The sequence below is a fragment of the Macaca nemestrina genome, chromosome 2 (genome assembly GCF_043159975.1).
Source record: "Macaca nemestrina isolate mMacNem1 chromosome 2, mMacNem.hap1, whole genome shotgun sequence".
NCBI lineage: Eukaryota > Metazoa > Chordata > Mammalia > Primates > Cercopithecidae > Macaca > Macaca nemestrina.
Window position 1 is genome coordinate 149,020,666 of NC_092126.1, and position 18,570 is coordinate 149,039,235.

Consider the following 18,570-nt stretch of genomic DNA (forward strand, 5'->3'; position numbering starts at 1 on the left):
ACAACAGTGCCTGGCTCATAGTAGCTGCACAATACATATTAGCTACTATAGTAAAGTCTACCTGACTACCCTATTTAATAGAATATTCCCCACACTCAATCTGAATTCCTGATTCTCTTTAACCAACGTTTTTGCCTTTTTTTGCAATAGTACTTATTGCCGTTTAAGACACTCTGTAGCTTATTATTTTGTAAGCCTCATGAAAGCAAGGATTTTTGTATGTCTCCCCTCCCCTCCCCTCCCCTCCCCTCCCCTCCCCTCCCCTCCCCTCTCTCCTCTCTCCTCTCTTCGTGAGACGGAGTCTCGCTCTGTTGCCGGGGCTGGAGTGCAGTGGCCGGATCTCAGCTCACTGCAAGCTCCGCCTCGTGGGTTTATGCCATTCTCCTGCCTCAGCCTCCCGAGCAGCTGGGACTACAGGCGCCCGCCACCTCGCCCGGCTAGTTTTTTTTTTTTTTTTTGTATTTTTAGTAGAGACGGGTTTTACCGTGTTAGCCAGGATGGTCTTGATCTCCTGACCTCGTGATCCGCCCGCCTCGGCCTCCCAAAGTGCTGGGATTACAGGCGTGATCCACCGCGCCCGGCTGTAGGCTGTCTTATTGAGGTATCACCAACACCTAGGGCAGTGCCTGGCATACAGTAGGTAATTAATGGAGTATTTGATGAGCGCATGAGACATGGTGTAGTGCCCATGGAAGTGGAGTCAGAAGGCCGCCTGCCGCTGCGGCAGAATTCCCGTGTGGCCTTCTCCCCCGGGGCCTCAGTTTCCCCTCGCAGTTCAGATCCTCTGGCCGGCGCTGGGGTGGAGCCGGCGGGGCCGTCGTGCTGCCCGTGGCCGCTAGGGACGCTGGTGCCCTCCCGTCCCGCCCACTTCCCGGCCGGTCCGCCCCCAGCTAGAGAAGCCCCAGCCCGCGGTGTCCCATCCAGTTGCCCCGCGCCGGAGCCCCGTAGCGCGCCATGGCCTGCTACATCTACCAGCTGCCCTCCTGGGTGCTGGACGACCTGTGCCGCAACATGGACACGCTCAGCGAGTGGGACTGGATGGAGTTCGGTAAGTACGGCCCGGGGTGGGGAGGGGGCCAGAGCGACTGGTGCCCCCAGCGATCCCGCCAGCCGCCAAGCTCCCTCGGGCACCCGGGTTAAGCGGGTCCCGATCAGAGGGCGTGCGAGCTAAGCATCCTGGACTGGGCCCGCCGCGGACCTTGGCCCGTCACCTGAAGGTGCCGCGTGGTCTCTGAGGACGTCTATCGGGAGCTCTGTGGCCGAGCTGGGGCCGCCGCCACTGCGCTCTGAGTCCAGAGAACGGTGGGTGCTGGGGCCCTCCTGTCACCGCTGCTGGCTCCGTGACGGCGCCGGGTGGACATCCAGCCCACAACGGCGTGCGAAATGCGAGCCTGGACCCCGTCCTGCAGACAGCGCGGGCAAGTGCGCGGGGGCTTGGCGACCGAGCTGCAGAGGGTCTCTCAGGGACCACGGTGCTGTCACTCCTTGGGGGTGTGTGTGTGTGTGTGTGTGTGTTTAGTTTTAGTGTATATTAGAAGGATCTATTACTTAACATATATATATATATATATATATATATATATAGAAACGGAGTTTCGCTGTTGTCGCACAGGCTGGAGTGCAATGGCACGATCTCTGGCTCACTGCAACCTCTGCCTCTCGAGTTCAGCGATTCTCCTTCCTTAGCCTCCTGAGTAGGTAAGATTACAGGCGCTCGCCACCACCCCAATTAATTTTTTGTATTTTTAGTAGAGACGGGGTTTCACCATGTTGGTCAAGCTGGTCTGGAACTCTTGATCTCAGGTGATCCACCTGCATCTGCCTCCCAAAGTGCTGGGATTACAGACGTGAGCCACTGCGCCCAGCGTATTTATCATATTTGTGATTAAATGCACGTTACCATTGTAGTTTTAAAATCAAATATTTACTTTTAGTATACATTTTTGGATCACAGTATTTATGACTATAAACCTGTTTTGAGATCAGATGTGTCCTAGTAGGTTCAGTGTGTATAATGTGGCCTAAGCACAGGCACTTACTTTCACTCTATCGCAAGGTGCACAGTTGTCGAAAATTCCGTGGGAAGGCACTCAGACAACCTCCGTATTTTGTATTTGTTGGTGCCTGATGGATGACTGGCGGAGGGCCATGGCCTCTGCTGGGGGTTGCTTGCCTGTTGTCTCTGCTTTCCAAGTGGAGATCTGCATTCCAGACTCTTGCTGTATGACTTTGGGTCCGTTTCTTAACCTCTCTGAGCCTCAGCTTCTGAATCTGTATGTAAACTGGATATGATAATTATAGCTTCTTCATAAAGTTGTGAGGAATGAAAATATTGTATAAGAGCACCAACACCTAAGTGTTAAATATTCTTATAAGTCATAAGTTGTAATCTTTCTTTTTATTTTTTGAGACAGTCTCATTTTGTGGCCCAGGCTGGAATGCAGTGGCATGATCTCGGCTCACTGCAGCTTCTGCCTCCTGGGTTCAAGTGATTCTCCTGCCTCAGCCTCCCGAGTAGCTGGGATTACAGGCAGCTGCCACCACACCCAGCTAATTTTTATGTTTTTAGTAGAGATGGGGTTTCACCATGTTGGCCAGGCTGGTCTTGAACTCCTGACCTCAGGTGATTCGCCCGCCTTGGCCTCCCAAAGTGCTGGGATTACAGGTGTAAGCCACTGCGCCTGGTCCTGGCTTCATTACTTTGAATATCTCCTGGGCAGTGGACAAACTTTGCATGGGACTCCCTCTCATTTTTTCCACATTGGCCCAGCCCTCAGTTACAAATGTCAGAACAACTTCTGTTTCTAGGAAATTCAATTAGAAGGCACACCTATGAGTTAAAAAAAAAAAAAAAAAAAAAAAAGGTTTATTGAGATATTCACATATCATACCATACACCTGTTTAAAGAGTACAATTTAGTGGCATTTAGTATATTCCCAGGGCTGTGTATCCATCTTCACAATCAATCTTAGAACATTTTAATCACCCCAAGAAGAAACTGTACCCCTTAACTGCCAATCCCCTCCTTCCATTTTCCCAAGTTTTAGACATTGCCTATTCTGGACATCTCATATAAATGGAACCATAATATATAGTGCTCTGTGACTGACTTGTTTCAGCTAGCATAAGGTTCATCCATGTTGTAGCATGCATCAGTACTTAGTTTCTTCTTATTATAGGATAATGTTCCATGGGATGGATATACTATATTTTATTCATTTATCAGTTGTTGGGCATTGGGTTCCTTTCACTTTTGGGCCATTATGAATAGTGCTGCTGTGAACACTCACGGACAAGGTTTTGTGCAGTGGTGCAAACGTAGCTTACCGCAGCCTCAACCTCCTGGGCTCAAGTGATCCTCCTGTCTCCTGAGTAGCTGGGACTAGAGGTGTGCACCGCCGTGCCCAGCTAACGTTTGTATTTTTTGTAGAGACGGGTTTCACCATGCTACCCAGGCTGATCCTGAACTCTGGAGCTCAAGCCATCTGCCCATCTCAGTTTCTCAAATTGCTGGGATTATAGGTGTGAGCCACCGCGCCTGGCTTTATGTTTAACTATTTGAGGAGCTACCAGATGTTTTCTAAAGTGGCTGAACCACCAGTGTATGTGGATGACCATTTCTCCATATCCTTGTCAACATGTGTTATTGTTTTCTTCTTTTCTTTTTCCTTTTTGAGATGGAGTCTTGCTCTGTTGCCCAGGCTGGAGTGCAGTGGCATGATCTTGGCTCACTGCAACCTTAGCCTCCTGGGTTCAAGTGATTCTCGTGCCTCAGCCTCCCAAGCAGCTGGGATTACAGGCGTAAGCCACCATGCCTGACTAATTTTTGTATCTTTAGTAGCGATGGGGTTTCACCATGTTGGCCAGGCCAGTCTTGAACTCCTAACCTCAGGTGATCTTCCCGCCTCGGCCTCCCAAGGTGTTGGGATTACAGGTGTGAACCACTGCACCTGGCTGGTGAAGTGGCATCTTACTGTGGTTTGATTTGCATTTCCCTAATGACTAATGCTGTGGAGCATCTTTTCCTGTGCTTATTGGCCATTTGCACATCTTGTTTGGAGAATACCTCTGCGAGGCTTCCCACTGGGGTGGATATGATCTGAACGCTTCACCAGGCCTGTCTGCTCTGACACATCTGCCCAGTGCTGGCCTCTCTGACCTCCTCATCTTCCACACCCACTGTCACTCCCCTGCTCCAGCCACACTGATCTCCCTGGGCCAGACACAGGGTCTTCGCATGTGCTGTTCCCTCCGCCTGGGACATTCTTCCCCCTGTGTTACCTGGGGCTAGATTTCTAGTCTATTAGTTTCCTCTTGCTGCAGTTACAGATTACCACAAAGTTGGTGGCCTATAACACCTCAAATTTATTATCAGCATTCTGGAGGTCAGAAGTCCTAACTCAGGGCTGCTCTAGGAGTTTCCTTGCCTTGACTGGCTTCCTGAGGCCTGCAGCATCCTGTGGCTTGTGGCCCCTTCCTCCATCATCAAAGCCACTGGTGTATATCATCACATCTGTCTCTGTGACCTCTGCTTCTACCGTCACCTCTTCTCTGAATCTGACATTCTGGCCTCCCCCTTACAGGGACCCTGGTAATTACCTTGGCCAGACCCAGATAATCCAGGATAATCTCAGCTCAGAATCCTTAATTTAATCAAATCTGCAAAGTCCTTTTTGTCACGTAAGATACCATATTCACAGGTCTCGGGGCTTAGGATGTGGATGCTTTCCAAGGGTATTATTCTGTCTGTCATAGTCCTTCAGGTAAGCTCCCCTGGCACCTTCTTTGAAATCGAGAGGCCTTTCCTGCCCCTGTTCCTCTCTAGCCCATCACCGTGTTTCATTTCCCTCATTCCACTTCATGTTCTTTGATGTCCCCTCGTTCCTTAAGTGTTTCCGCCTGTCTCTTCTTATGGAGTGGAAGCACAGTGTGGGCAGGGGCCTTACCTGTCTAGTTTTTCACTCCTGTATTCCCAGAGCCTGGGCAGTGCCTAGCTAGAGGGCAGGTGCCAGAGTGAATGATGAGCTGCCAGGCCTTGGTGTGGTGAGGATGTGGACTGCCCCCTATTACCCATTGGAGCTGGCCTGGAGCCTTGGGTCAGCCCCCTTCCCACACTGGATCACAGCCAGCCGTGCCCCCAGCCCACTGCTCCTCGCCTAGTACCAGCGCTCTGGTTCCCTCTTCAGCCAAATGAACGAGTGACTGTGATCGTCCCTTCAGTCCTAAAAATTCTTGGCTTCCTGTGGGTCATTTTAGAAAGAAGACAGTCCCTCGGAGCTGATGGTGGCACTGGGAGAGTGTAGTAAGAACACTAAAGTGATTCAGAAGATCCCGCAGCCATAGACAGACACGCTGTTTTGGACCCGACACTTGGCAGATAATCTGGCCACCCCTGGTTCTTGTCTCTGTGATGGCAGCTGCCTCTGTTGGGCTTTGCCTGACCCTGTGTAAGATGGGTTTCCTACAGCTTCAGCCCCGGGTGTGTGCAGAGGGGCTCGACGCAGGGTCTCTTATGTGACCGCTCCCTGTCTCGTTCACTCATGCGTGTGCCAGCCTTTGTACACAGCCCTGCTTTGCCCCTGCCTGGCTGTGTGACGTCAGGCGGTGACTGTCTCTCTCCGAGCCTTTAGTTTCCTCATCCATGGAGCACCCTCACAGAGTTGCTGAGAGGCTGAGGAGACTTAGCTGGTTGTAAAGGGTCAAGTTAGGGCTTTCCTCATCCCCTACCCAGGGAGGGGTGTGGGCATTTGATTCTAAGACGGGTCATTTCAGAAGGCTGTGCCATCCCTGCTCTGGAGGACTTTGAAGATAGGCAAAGTTTTCTACTGCCTCGGTTGAACTCCTGCAGGATTCAGGCACTCAAGAGTGATAGTCCCAGTACTGTTAACCATCAGGGATAAAAACATTTTCAGGCCAGGTGCAATGGCTTACACCTCTAATTTCAACACTTTGGGAGGCCAAGTTGGGAAAATTTCTTGAAGCCAAGAATTTGAGACCAGCCTCGTGATCCGCCCGCCTTGGCCTCCCAAAGTGCTTGGATTACAGGTGTGAGCCACCGTGCCCAGCCTTTTTTTTTTTTTTTTTTTTTTGAGACGGAGTCTCGCTCTGTTGCCCAGGCTGGAGTCCAATGACATGATCTCGGCTCATTGCAAACTCCACCTCCTGGGTTCAACTGATTCTCCTGCATCAGCTTCCAGAATAGCTAGGACTACAGGCGCATGCCACCATGCTCTGCTAATTTTTGCATTTTTAGTAGAGATGGGCTGGGCGCGGTGGCTCACGGCTATAATCCCAGCACTTTGGGAGTCCAAGGTGGCCGGATCACGAGGTCAGGAGTTCGAAACCAGCCTGACCAACATGGTGAAACGCTGTCTCTACTAAAAATACAAAAATTGGCCGGGTGCGGTGGCTCACGCCTGTAATCCTAGCACTTTGGGAGGCTGAGGCGGGTGGATCACGAGGTCAGGAGATTGAGACCATCCTGGCTAACACGGTGAAACCCCATCTCTACTAAAAATACAAAAAACTAGCTGGGCGTGGTGGCGGGTGCCTGTAGTTCCAGCTACTTGGGAGGCTGAGGCAAGAGAATGGCGTGAACCCGGGAGGCAGAGCTTGCAGTGAGTGGAGATCACGCCACTGCACTCCAGCCTGAGCGACAGAGCGAGACTCAGTCTCAAAAAAAAAAAAAAAAAAAAAAGAAATTAGTCAGGCAGGATGGTACTCGCCTGTAATCCCAGCTGCTTGGGAGGCTGAGGCAGGAGAATCACTTAAACCTGGGAGGCGGAGGTTGTGGTGAGCCAAGATTGCGCCACTGCACTCCAGCCTGGGCAACAGAGCGAAACTCTGTCTCAAAAAAAAAAAAAAATAAATAAATAAATGTAGAGATGGGGTTTCGTCATGTCGGCCAGGCTAGTCTCAAACTCCTGGCCTCAAGTGATCTGCTTGCCTCAGCCTCCCAAAGTGCTGAGATTACAGGCGTGAGCCACCGCATCTGGCCACAGAACAGGTTTTCATAGAGTGTAGATAGTTTAACACTTACGGCTAATACTTATATCATGTTTATTTTGTGTCAAGCACTGTTCTGAGTGCTTCTGTACATATAACTCGTCTAATCCTTGCAACAGTCTCTGAGGCAGGTGCTGCTGTTATCCTTGTTTGACAGATGGGGAAAGTGAGGCTCAGGGAGAGATGAACACCTTCCCCAAACACACAGCAAGTAAGCAACAGAATGGGTTTGAACCCAGGCCCCGAATCCCAATATCTGGCCTCTGAACCACCACTACTGTCCTGCTGACTTTCACACATGTTTTCATATCTGCAGAAAAAGTCTGGAAGATTAGACACCAAAATACAACTGGTGGTGTCCTTGGAGTCCTCCAAGTGGGATGGTCATGGGGACTTTCATTTTCTTATTTCTCAAATGTTCTACTATGACCAGATATTACCAGTCCATGTTGAGAAAAAAACTTTGGACTTAGCAGAAGGCCTTGGTAGTGACTCATCCCCCCAAGATCTCTATCATATCCTGACTCTAAAGGGTCTGGTTGAGACTGGATACGGTGGCTCACGCCTGTGATCCCAGCACTTTGGGAGGCTGAGGAGGGCGGATCACTTGAGCTCAGGAGTTTGAGACCAGCCTGGCCAAGATGGTGAAAATACCAAAAAATTAGCCGAGAGTGGTGGCACATGCCCTGTAGCCCCAGCTACTTGGGAGGCTGAGGCAGGAGAATTGCTTGAACCTGGGAGGCATAGGCTGCAGTGAACGATCTGATCATGCTACTGCACTCCAGCCTGGGCAACAGAGCAAGAGTCTGTCTGGAAAAAACTAAATAAAATAAATAAAGGGTCTGGTTAAATGCTGATTGGTCAACACCTTAAGATATGGCACTGTCATGGAACAAAAATGTCTAAGCTGGAAGGCACCTTAGAGTTTAATTCCTGTTTCTCTTGTATTACTATCACGAGTAAGGAAAGTTCAGCCCACGGAGAATCAGGCTGTGGCTGAGTTCCTGCTGCCACCACCCACCGGGGTGGCCCTGGGCTTCTGTTTTCTCATTACGTCATGCTGCCTCCCAAGATGGGAGTGTGTGTGGATGCCCAATGCTTCGTGCAGGGAGATGGTCCTTCCTTTTCCATCCGTTCTCTTCTCTGTATTGCTAGAAGCAGCCCCTGACCCAGCTGACATCACTTCCCACTGACTAGGAATCTGGCCTGGGGTTTCCAGTGACTAATATAGCAATTTAGGAACTTTCCATCCTAACGGGGCACTTCTCCTGGAGACTTTCTGTGTGCAGGAGGCTGTCACCAGCCCATTTTGTTCAAAGGGTAGGGGATTGTGCAATCTGATCGCAGCACTCACTGGCTCTGAAATCTTCTATGGTTCCTTATAACTCTTAGGATCAAGTCCAAACTCCAAAGCTGGGCATTCGCTTGAGGGTCTTTGTTATGTGGTCCTGGGCTTTATCTCTTGCCTTTCCTTCTTCTACTTGGCCCACCTATGTTTATATTTTCTTTTTGTTTGTTTGTTTTGCTTTATTTTTTTGAGATGGAGTCTTGCTCTGTCACCCCGGCTGGAGTGCAGTGGCGCTATCTCAGCTCACTGCAACCTCTGCCTCCCGAGTTCAAGTGATTCTCCTGCCTCAGCCTCCCGAGTAGCTGGGACTACAAGTGGGCACCACCACACTTGGCTAATTTCTGTATGTTTAGTGGAGATGGGAGTTCACCATGTTGGCCAGGCTGGTCTCGAACTCTTGAACTTAGGTGATCCGCCCATCTCAGCCTCCCAAAGTGCTGGGATTACAGGCATGACTCACTGCACCTGGCCAATTATTCCTAGTTTAAAAAAATGCCTTTCTCACTTCAGTAAACTCAGTGGACTACTGGTCATAAAAATCCATTAATGGGCCAGGTGCAGTGGCTCACGCCTGTATCCAAAAAAAAAAAAAAAATTAGCCAGGCATGGTAGTGTGTCTGTAGTCCCAGCTGCTGGGGAGGCTGAGGTGGGACAATTGCTTGAGCCTGGGAGGCCAAGGCTGTGGTGGTCCATGTTTGCACCACTGCACTCATGCCACCTGGGCAACAGAGTGATGCCCTGTCTCAAAAAAAAATAATTTTTAATTCTTATTTATTTTTTATATTTTTGAGAAAGAATCTCACTCTGTCACCCAGGCTGGAATGCAGTAGCACGATCTCAGCTCACTGCAACCTCCACCTCCTGGGTTCAAGTGATTCTCCTGCCTCAGTTTCCCAAGTAGCTGGGATTACAGGCGTGTGTCACCAAGGCTGGCTAATTTTTGTATTTTTAGTAGAGACGGGGTTTTATCATGTTGGCCAGGCCGGTGTCGAACTCCTGACCTCAGGTGATCCACCCGCCTCGGCCTCCCAAAGTGCTAGGATTACAGGCATGAGCCACTGTGCCTGGTCCCTGTGGTATAATGTTAATAAATAAGACCAGGATGCAGAATCTCAGGCGAGGCGCGGTGGCTCACACCTGCAATCCCAGCACTTTAAGAGGCTGAGGTGGGAAGATTGCTTGAGGTGAGGAGTGCAAGACCAGCCTGGTCAACATAGTGAGACCCCATCTCTTAAGAAAAGATACAAAATTTTACCTGCAGTGTGGCAACAACTACATCCAAAGACACATCTATGTAGAGGGGGTGATTTTTGGAAAGGAGGAGTACCCTAGTGGCCTTCGGAGGGTGGTGAGGTGCTGTGTAACTTCTCCCCCGTATTGTCCATGTTTTTTTTTTTTTTTTTTGGTGAACAACCATCAGTTTTATGGTAAAACACCAAAAGAAAGAATACATTATTTTTATTGTTACCAGTGGTAGTTCCCTGCAAGTTTTGTCCCATACTTCAGAATAGGCAAAGTATTTTTGTATCCATGGCTCTCTTGATCCTTATAACAGTCCTCTGAAGACAATGTGGTATGTGTGTGTGTTTTCATTCAATCATTCACTTAGCATATTTTTGTTGTTGTTGTTTTTGGAGACAAGGTCTTCCTCTGTTGACCAGGCTGGAGTGCAGTGACATCATCATGGCTTGCTGCAGCCTCCAACTCCTGGGTTCAAGTGATCCTCCTATCTCAGCCTCCTGAGTAGCTAGGACTACAGATGCATGCCACCATGCCTGGCTACTTTGTTTATTTTTTGTAGAGACAGGTCTTGCTATGTTGCCCAGACTGGTTTTGAACTCCTGAGCTCCAGCAATCCCTCCTTGGCCTCCTAAAGTTTGGAACTGCAGGTGTGAGCTGCTGCACCCAGCCTCATACACTTGTTGAGTTCCCCTGACCAGGACTGGGACTTAGCTGAGAGGAATGAGATGCCCGGGACAAAATGGAAGGAGGCGCTGACACTCAGGGTCCTACGGTGCCACCTGAAGATGAGCGCCTCCTGCATTTTCCTTCCCTAGGTGCCTCACCTGACTCACCCTCATCCTGGCCCCCCCTCCTCTGTGAGCCAGGCACTATTCTCAGTTCTGGGGAAGTAACCATGAACCAAACAGGTAGAGCTCCCTGCCTACATGGACCTTCTATTATAGAAGGGGAGGCAGGTAGAGCTGGTACCCACTGAGGCTCCCACGGGCGCAGTGACTGCCCCAGGCATAGCAGCAGCTTCGACCCTCCTGTCCCGTGCTCTTTCTCTTAAGTCTTGTGTACTTGACCCCATGAGTGTCCAGCAGAGTCAGCGTTGTAACTTGGGCCGCCTGTGGACCTCAGCTAATGGTGATGTTTCCAGTGTGGAGGGGTGGTTGGGGAGGAGGTCCTGGAAAAGCCCAGCTAGTGGCTAGCGTGGGAACCTCTCCTGGAGGGACTGCCTCTCTGACTCTAAGCAGAGTCCTCTCCCTCCCTTCCAGCCTCCTACGTGATCACAGACCTGACCCAGCTGCGGAAGATCAAGTCCATGGAGCGGGTGCAGGGCGTGAGCATCACGCGGGAGCTGCTGTGGTGGTGGGGCATGCGGCAGGCCACCGTCCAGCAACTTGTGGACCTCCTGTGCCACCTGGAGCTCTACCGGGCTGCCCAGATCATCCTGAACTGTGAGTAACTCAGGGCCTTCCTTGGGTGGGGCCCATCATGCCCCTGAGCAGTTTCCGTCCGTGTGAGTTGCACTCTCTGGCCTTAATACTTGTTTCCTCTTTTAATTAAAAAACTAATTTAATGAGTGAGTTTATCATGCACATAAGAAACTGGTAACAGGCCAGTCCTGGTGGCACACACCTGTAATCCCAGCACTTCGGGAGGCCGAGGCGGGTGGATCACCTGAGGTCAGGATTCGAGACTGGCCTGGCTAACATGGTGAAAACCTGTCTCTACTAAAAATACAAAATTAGCTGGGCTTGCTGGCCTGCGCCTGTAATCCCAGCTACTCTGGAGGCTGAGGCAGGAGAATCGCTTGAACCTGGGAGGTGGAGGTTGCAGTGAGCCAGGATTGCACCACTGCACTCCAGCCTGGGTGACAGAGTGAGACTCTGTCTTCAAAAGAAAAAAAAAGAAACTGGTAACAGTGGTTACCTGTGGGGAGAGGAACTGGGCAGCCAGAGAACACAGTGTTGGAGGGAGACTTTACTGTAAATTCTTTCTTTTTTTTTTTTTTTTTTTTTTGAGACGGAGTCTGGCTCTGTCGCCCAGGCGGGAGTACAGTGGCCGGATCTCAGCTCACTGCAAGCTCCGCCTCCCGGGTTCACGCCATTCTCCTGCCTCAGCCTCCCGCGTAGCTGGGACTACAGGCGCCCGCCACCTCGCCCGGCTAATTTTTTTTTGTATTTTTTAGTAGAGACGGGGTTTCACTGGGTTATCCAGGATGGTCTCGATCTCCTGACCTCATGATCCGCCCGTCTCGGCCTCCCAAAGTGCTGGGATTACAGGCTTGAGCCACTGCGCCCGGCCACTGTAAATTCTTTCGTACCTTTTAAATTTGGGCTATCTGTTCCAAAAATAAGTACATTAATTAATTTTGAAAACTCCAATAGCTATAACAAAAATTCAAAAAAGCATTCAGTAAAAATGATTCATATTGTCATCCTTTCCCCACTTTACATCCCAAGAAGTAATGACTTTGGTAAAAATTTCTGGCTTTTCTTACTAGAAATTTTCTCTGCATGGCAAGGGTATTATGCATCTGCAATCCCTTTCTAAAAAGCTTTTTTTTTTTTTTTGAGACAGGGTCTTGCTCTGTTGCCCAGGCTGGAGAGCAGTAGTGTGATCAAAGCTCACTGCAGCCTTGATGTCCTGGGCTCAAGTGATCCTCCTGACTCAACTTCCTGAGTACTTCGGACTATAGGCACATGCCACCATGTCTGACTAATTTTTCATTTTTTTGTAGAGATCGAGGCTGGTCTTGAACTCCTGGTCTCAAGTGATCCTCCTGCCTTGGCCTCCCAACGTGCTGGGATTGTAGGCACGAGCCACATTACCTTGCCTGCAACCCCCTTTTGATACAGATAGTAGCACATCATGTACTGGTGTGAATTTTTTTTTCACCTAGCAATAGACCTTGGGGACTGTTTCATATTGACACATTCTTTCTTTTTCTTTCTTTTTTTTTTTTTTTTGAGACGGAGTCTCGCTCTGTCACCCAGGCTGGAGTGTGGTGGTGCAATCTTGGCTCATTGCAAACTCCTCCTCCCGGGTTCACGTCATAATTGCTACATTGTATTCTTTTGACAGATGTTCTGTGATTTGTTTAGCTTGCCCCTATTGAGATATGTTTATGTTCCTTCTAGCATTTTTTGATTCTTTTTTTTTTTTTTTTTTTGAGATGAAGTTTCACTCTGTCACCCAGGCTGGAGAGCAGTGGCACAATCTCAGCTCACCACATAACCTCCACCTCCTATGTTCAAGAAATTCTCCTGCCTCAGCCTCCCAAGTAGCTGGGATTACAGGTGCCCACTACCACACCCAGCTAATTTTCTTTTTTTTTTGTTTTTTTTGATATGGAGTCTTGCTCTGTTGCCCAGGCTGGAGTGCAGTGATGAGATCTTGACTCGCTGCAGCCTCTGCCTCCCAGGTTCAAGTGAGTCTCCTGCCTCAGCTTCCCAAGTAGCTGGGACCACAGGCACCCACTACCATGCTTGGCTAATTTTTGTATTTTTAGTAGAAACAAGGTTTCACTATGTTGGCCAAGCTGGTCTCAAACTCCTGACCTCAAAGGGTCCACCTGCCTTGGCCTCCCAAAGTGCTGGGGTTATAGGTGTGAGCCACCGCGCCCAGTCAACTTTTTGTATTTTTAGTAGAGACAGGGTTTCATTATGTTGGCCAGGCTTGTCTTGAACTCCCAACCTCAGGTGATCTGCCCACCTTGGCCTCCCAAAGTGCTGGGATTACAGGTGTGAGCCACCATGTCCGGCCATTTTTCTGTTCTGTATAGTGTCATGATATACTGTCCTAGACGTATAGAGCCTGTTTTGCACACATGTAAGTGTAGCCATGGGATGGCTTTCTGTTATAGTATTGGAATGTCTGGGTTGAAGATTTTTGCATTCTAAGTGTTGATTGATATTTAGTATTAACAAATTACCTTCCTCAGAAAACAGGATCATGTGTGGTGGGGACATATTTAGCTGGTAATACCTCCCTACCCTGAAGGGTGGCTGTGAAGTTGAAGAGCAGGTCAAGTGCCTGATGTTCAGCTGGTACTCAGCAGAAGGCAGTGGGAATGGGGGTTCTGGTTACCCCCACACCTCCTCACATCCCCAAAGAGACCCCCTCAGTGTAGGGCTGGGAGCCACTCTTCTGCAGGTACTTAACTGAGCACCTGCCTGGTGCTGTCCTAGGTTCTAGAATACAGCACAGGCAAAGCGACAGGTCCTCTGCCCTCACGAGGGCACAGTCTTGTGAGGAGACAGTTAATGCACAGGAAAACAAGTAAAGAAATGGGCAGGCAGGATACAGTGACCAGATAGGGGAGCATCCTAGGACAAGGGGTGAAGGAAGGCCAGTGCGAGGATGTGAACCTGGAGGAATAGGAAGAAGACAGCCATGTGACGCATTGGTAAGAGCCCAGGAGAGAGGGGCCAGCGTGTGCGAGGGCCCTGAGGAGCCAGTGGTGGGAGCCCTAGACACCCGGGGAGGAGCTGTCCTGTCAGGGTTCCTGAGCTGGGAACCACCTGGCTGGACCAGCAGACCAGATTCAGCACCTGCCTGTCCCTCAGGTCTTCTGGAATCACTGAGGGCTTCCAGGAAGAGGGACTGGGAGCAAGGGCCTGAGGGTGGGGGCCTAGAGAGCACCACCCTCTGAGGTAAACCAGGAGAGCAGAGGATGGTGTGGTGGACCTGCAGGTGGAGAGATCTAGAGCTACAGCCCAGGCTGGGCTTTTGGGGGCATCATGGAGCAGACCACACCAGGCACAGGGAGGCCAGTGGGGCAGCGAGAGCATCTCCTCCCTTCAGCTGCCAAGCGACTTTCCAGGCCTTCCTGTCTGGGGTAGGGAATGGGGTGATCTGGCTCCCAATGGGAGTGATGTTCCAGCACAGGACCGTGGCTGGGCCTGCTTCTGCACAGGCCGGACCCTGACTCCACTGTGTGCCCCAGCAGCATAGTGGTGGCTCCTCTTGAGTCACGGTCCTCCCCATCCCCTGAACTTCTGTCTCCACCCCTGCTGGCCACCTCCCTAAACCCACCTTCCTCCTCAGAGTGGAGAGGGTCGGCTGCCCGGGCCACAGCCTCCCCACTCCTGGAACCCACCTGCAACCCCTCTTGCCCGGCGCTCCTGAGCCGCTGCCGTTCCTTACGTTCCCCCTGCGAAAGTTGTCAGAATCGACATGGAGTGATTTTGTATTAAAAAAATAATAATAATAATAAAATAACCCTTGGCTGCACGTGGTGGCTCACACCTATAATCCCAACACTTTGGGAGGCCGAGATGGGTGGATCACCTGAGGTCAGGAGTTTGAAACCAGCCAGACCAACATGGTGAAACCCTGTTTCTACTAAAAATACAAAAAAATTAGCTGGGTGCCTGTAATCCCAGCTACTCAAGAGGCTGAGGCAGGAGAATTGCTTGAACCTGGGAGGCAGAGGTTGCAGTGAGCAGAGATTGCACCACTGCACTCCAGCCTGGGTGACAGAACGAGACTCCATTTCAAAAATAAATAACCCTGACAAATAGAACTAGGGAAGGCCATGAAGGGAGAACTGTCATGCATAAAGGCCCGACAACACTAACTGTCACGGAGGACTCTTCAAAAACCACAACCTTGCATAAATACCATCGTAACCACACACAAAAAATACCCCTGCGAGGACATCTGCCCAGCAAATGCCTGTCCGACCCTAGAGACTGTAATCACTCTTGCTATTCAAGGATAGTTATCTCAAAACAGTTACGTAATCCTCTTCACTTTTCCTTTGAAAAACCTCCCTGGATACGCCCTTAGTTTACTATAGCATATGTACTCTCATTCCGATGCCCTATTCCTGAGTAAGTATCATTTTCTTTTTTTTCTTTTTCTTTTTTTTTTTTTTTTGAGATGGAGTCTTGCTCTGTCACCCAGGCTGGAGGGCAGTGGCGCGATCTTGGCTCGCTGCAACCTCTGCCTCCTGAGTTCAAGCGATTCTCGTCCCTCAGCCTCCCATGTAGCTGGGACTACAGGCGCCTGCCACCACACCTGGCTAATTTTTGTATTTTTAGTAGAGACGAGGTTTCACCATATTGGCCAGGCTGGAATCGAACTCCTGCCCTGAGGTGATCCGCTGGCCTCGGCCTCCCAAAGTGCTGGGATTACAGGCATGAGCCACCGCGCCCAGCTGCATCATTTTCTTGTAGAGAGCCTCTCCTTGTTTGTTATTTAGGTTGACACCCCGAAGGCCAGATCCTCATTCTGGCCCACCAGAGAGGCCAGGTGGTTTCACAGTGCAGTGGTGGGCGGCAGGCCTGAGTTTCAGTTCAGGCTCAGCCTTGATTGTGTGGTTCTGGACAAGTCCCTTCCTTTCCCTGGGCCCCAGACCTCTTGACCCCCTTGTCATCCAGCTCAAGTGCAGTCAGGAGCAGGGGTGGGAGTTCCAGCTAAGTCTACATTGGAGAGGGGGATGATGGGGTGGGGCTGGCACCAGACCCCGATATTGCTCCCGCAGCTCAGGCTGAGAGGTTGCAGGGGAGTCCCGATGCCTGAAAGCAGAGAAGCACCAGGGCTTTGAGACACAGCCTCTTGTTGGACACTCACCATTGATGTCAAAACCTGTTGACTAATCTCACACAGATTCTTAGCAATGTGACGCCAAAAAACAATAGAGTGTGAAATTTCCAGAGATACTCTCATCTGAGTGTGATGCCTTTTTAGGGGAACACTGAGCACTTTTGAGGTGCTGGCAGCCCCTGAGGGTCTGCTCAAAGGAGCCCCTTCTCCACCCAAGGAACCTGGCCAAGAATGGCCAAGGGGTGAAGGTCACACCCGGGCAGCCTGGATCCAGAGCCATCCTGCTTAGCTTCTTTTTTCTGAGATGGAGTCCCACTCTGTTGCCCAGGTTGGAGTGTAGTGGTGTGATCTCAGCTCACTGCAACCTCTGCCTCCCGGGTTCAAGCGATTCTCTTGCTTCAGCCTCCTGAGTGGCTGGGATTACAGGCGCCTGCCACCATGCTCAGCTAATTTTTGTATTTTTAGTAGAGATGGGGTTTCACCATGTTGGCCAGGCTGGTCTTGAACTCCTGACCTCAGGTGATCTGCCTGCTTTGGCCTCCCAAAGTGCTAGGATTACAGGTGTGCGCTACTGCACCCGGCCGCCCTGCTTAGCTTCCACAGGGGACTTCAGCTGCATCAGTTGCCTCTGAGCGCAGTGCTTGGGCGTCCAGGAAACACTAGTGATGCTCTTGCCCGTTGACCTCTGTTCTGCTTAAAACTTTACTAAAGATCTGTGCTCTCCTGTTCTCACCGCCTCTACCCTCCTTTCTTATTCCCCAGACCTCATCTTCCTTCTAGCCCTGCTGATCAAAATTGCCTGAGGAAGAGAGATTAAGGCTGGTTTCCACATCCACAAAACCCCTGCTGTTCTTCTGTTATGGGTGTCTGGTCATGTTTTACTATTGGTTTGAATTCTCAGGCAAGGCACTTCCCCTTTCTGTATCTTTTTTTTTTTTTTTTTTTTCATTAGGAAAAAAAGTGCTGTAAATCCTTGTCACTTTTTGGAGGTGAATATAGAGAAGCATTTTAAATTTCTTATTCTACCTGGTCAGAGTCTCTTCCCTTCCCTAATTGTTTAATGTTTAACATCAGTTAAACGTGCTTTTGCACTCACTTGCTTAGGATTGGTTATGAACTTGCTCACTGTCGCTGGCAGTTTGAGAACCTGACCTCTGCCGACCACTTTATTTTATTTATTTATTTATTTATTTATTTATTTATTTATTTATTTCAGACGGAGTCTTTCTCTGTCGCCCAGGCTGGAGTGCAATGGTACGATCTCAGCTCACTGCAACCTCCACCTCCCAGGTTCAAGAGATTCTCTCGCCTCAGCCTCCCAAGTAGCTGGGGTTACAAGCAAGCTCCACCATGCCTGGCCTAATTTTTTTTTTTGAGATGGAATTGCACTCTTATTACCCAGGCTGGAGTGCAGTGGCACGATCTCGGCTAAGTGCAACCCCTGTCTCCTGGATTCAGGTGATTTTCCTGCCTCAGCCTCCCGAGTAGCTGGGATTACAGGCATGTGCCATCATACCCAGCTAGTTTTGTATTTTTAGTAGAGACGGGGTTTCTCCATGTTGGGCAGGCTGGTCTCGAATTCCTGACCTCAGGTGATTTGCCCACCTCGACCTCCCAAAGTGCTGGGATTACAGCCGTGAGCCACCACGCCTGGCTGGATGCCCACCACCTCTTAAAGGGTGTTAACAATAAATTTGAAGAAAACAGTACTTGAAAACCCCACATACCAAAAGTCCTGGACATGAAGTGGCTTCCTGAGGGACTTACCTCTCCAGGGGATGTGCCTGGATGTGACTGTAGCCTTTTGAAGGCCCTGCTTGAACTCAGTGGTACGATTGGGGCCCACTGGGGGCCATATCCATGCACAGTCTCTTGAAATTGTGAACTGCGGAGGCTGCCTGGTCTGAATGGGTAGAGGGCTGGCTCCGTGGGTCTCTGTTCCTTGATTTTCCTCAGACTTAGTTGCCAAGGCCATAGTTATTTAATTTGTCAAACACTGAATATTCTCAGATGTAGAATGGGCCAGGCACAGTGGCTCACACCTGTAATCCCAGCACTTTGGGAGGCTGAGGCGGGCGGATCACAAGGTCAGGAGATTGAGACCATCCTGGCTAACACAGTGAAACCCTGCCTCTACTAAAACAAACAAACAAACAAAGAATTAGCCAGGCGTGATGGCGGGCGCCTGTAGTCCCAGCTACTCGGAGGCTGAGGCAGGAGAATGGTGTGAACCTGGGAGGCGGAGCTCACAGTGAGCTGAGATCACACCACTGCACTCCAGCCTGGGCGACAGAGCGAGACTCCATCTCAAAAAAAAAAAAAAAAAAAAAAAAGAAGAAATAGAATGGATCAGTACAGAAGGCTTAGAACAGAAAGCAGCTACCCATTCCTTGCCCTAGCAAATCTGCTGGCCAGAGTCAGCCCCTTTTTCCTC

At 50.1% G+C, this 18,570-nt stretch overlaps 1 protein-coding gene across 3 annotated transcripts in view; it reads left to right on the plus strand.

Annotated features, from left to right (window-relative positions):
- Positions 1-883: 883 nt before the first annotated feature.
- Positions 884-18,570, plus strand: part of LOC105477691 (interleukin 1 receptor associated kinase 2) — a 79,651-nt gene continuing 61,964 nt past the window's right edge. For 2 of the 3 annotated variants that reach the window (XM_071092211.1, XM_011734331.3), the window contains exons 1-2: positions 884-1,048; positions 10,856-11,038. In XM_071092211.1, the coding sequence (XP_070948312.1) occupies positions 955-1,048; positions 10,856-11,038 (277 nt within the window). In that variant the 5' untranslated portion in view covers positions 884-954. The remainder of the gene's footprint in view (positions 1,049-10,855; positions 11,039-18,570) is intronic. The other variant, XM_011734330.3, reaches the window with a different exon arrangement.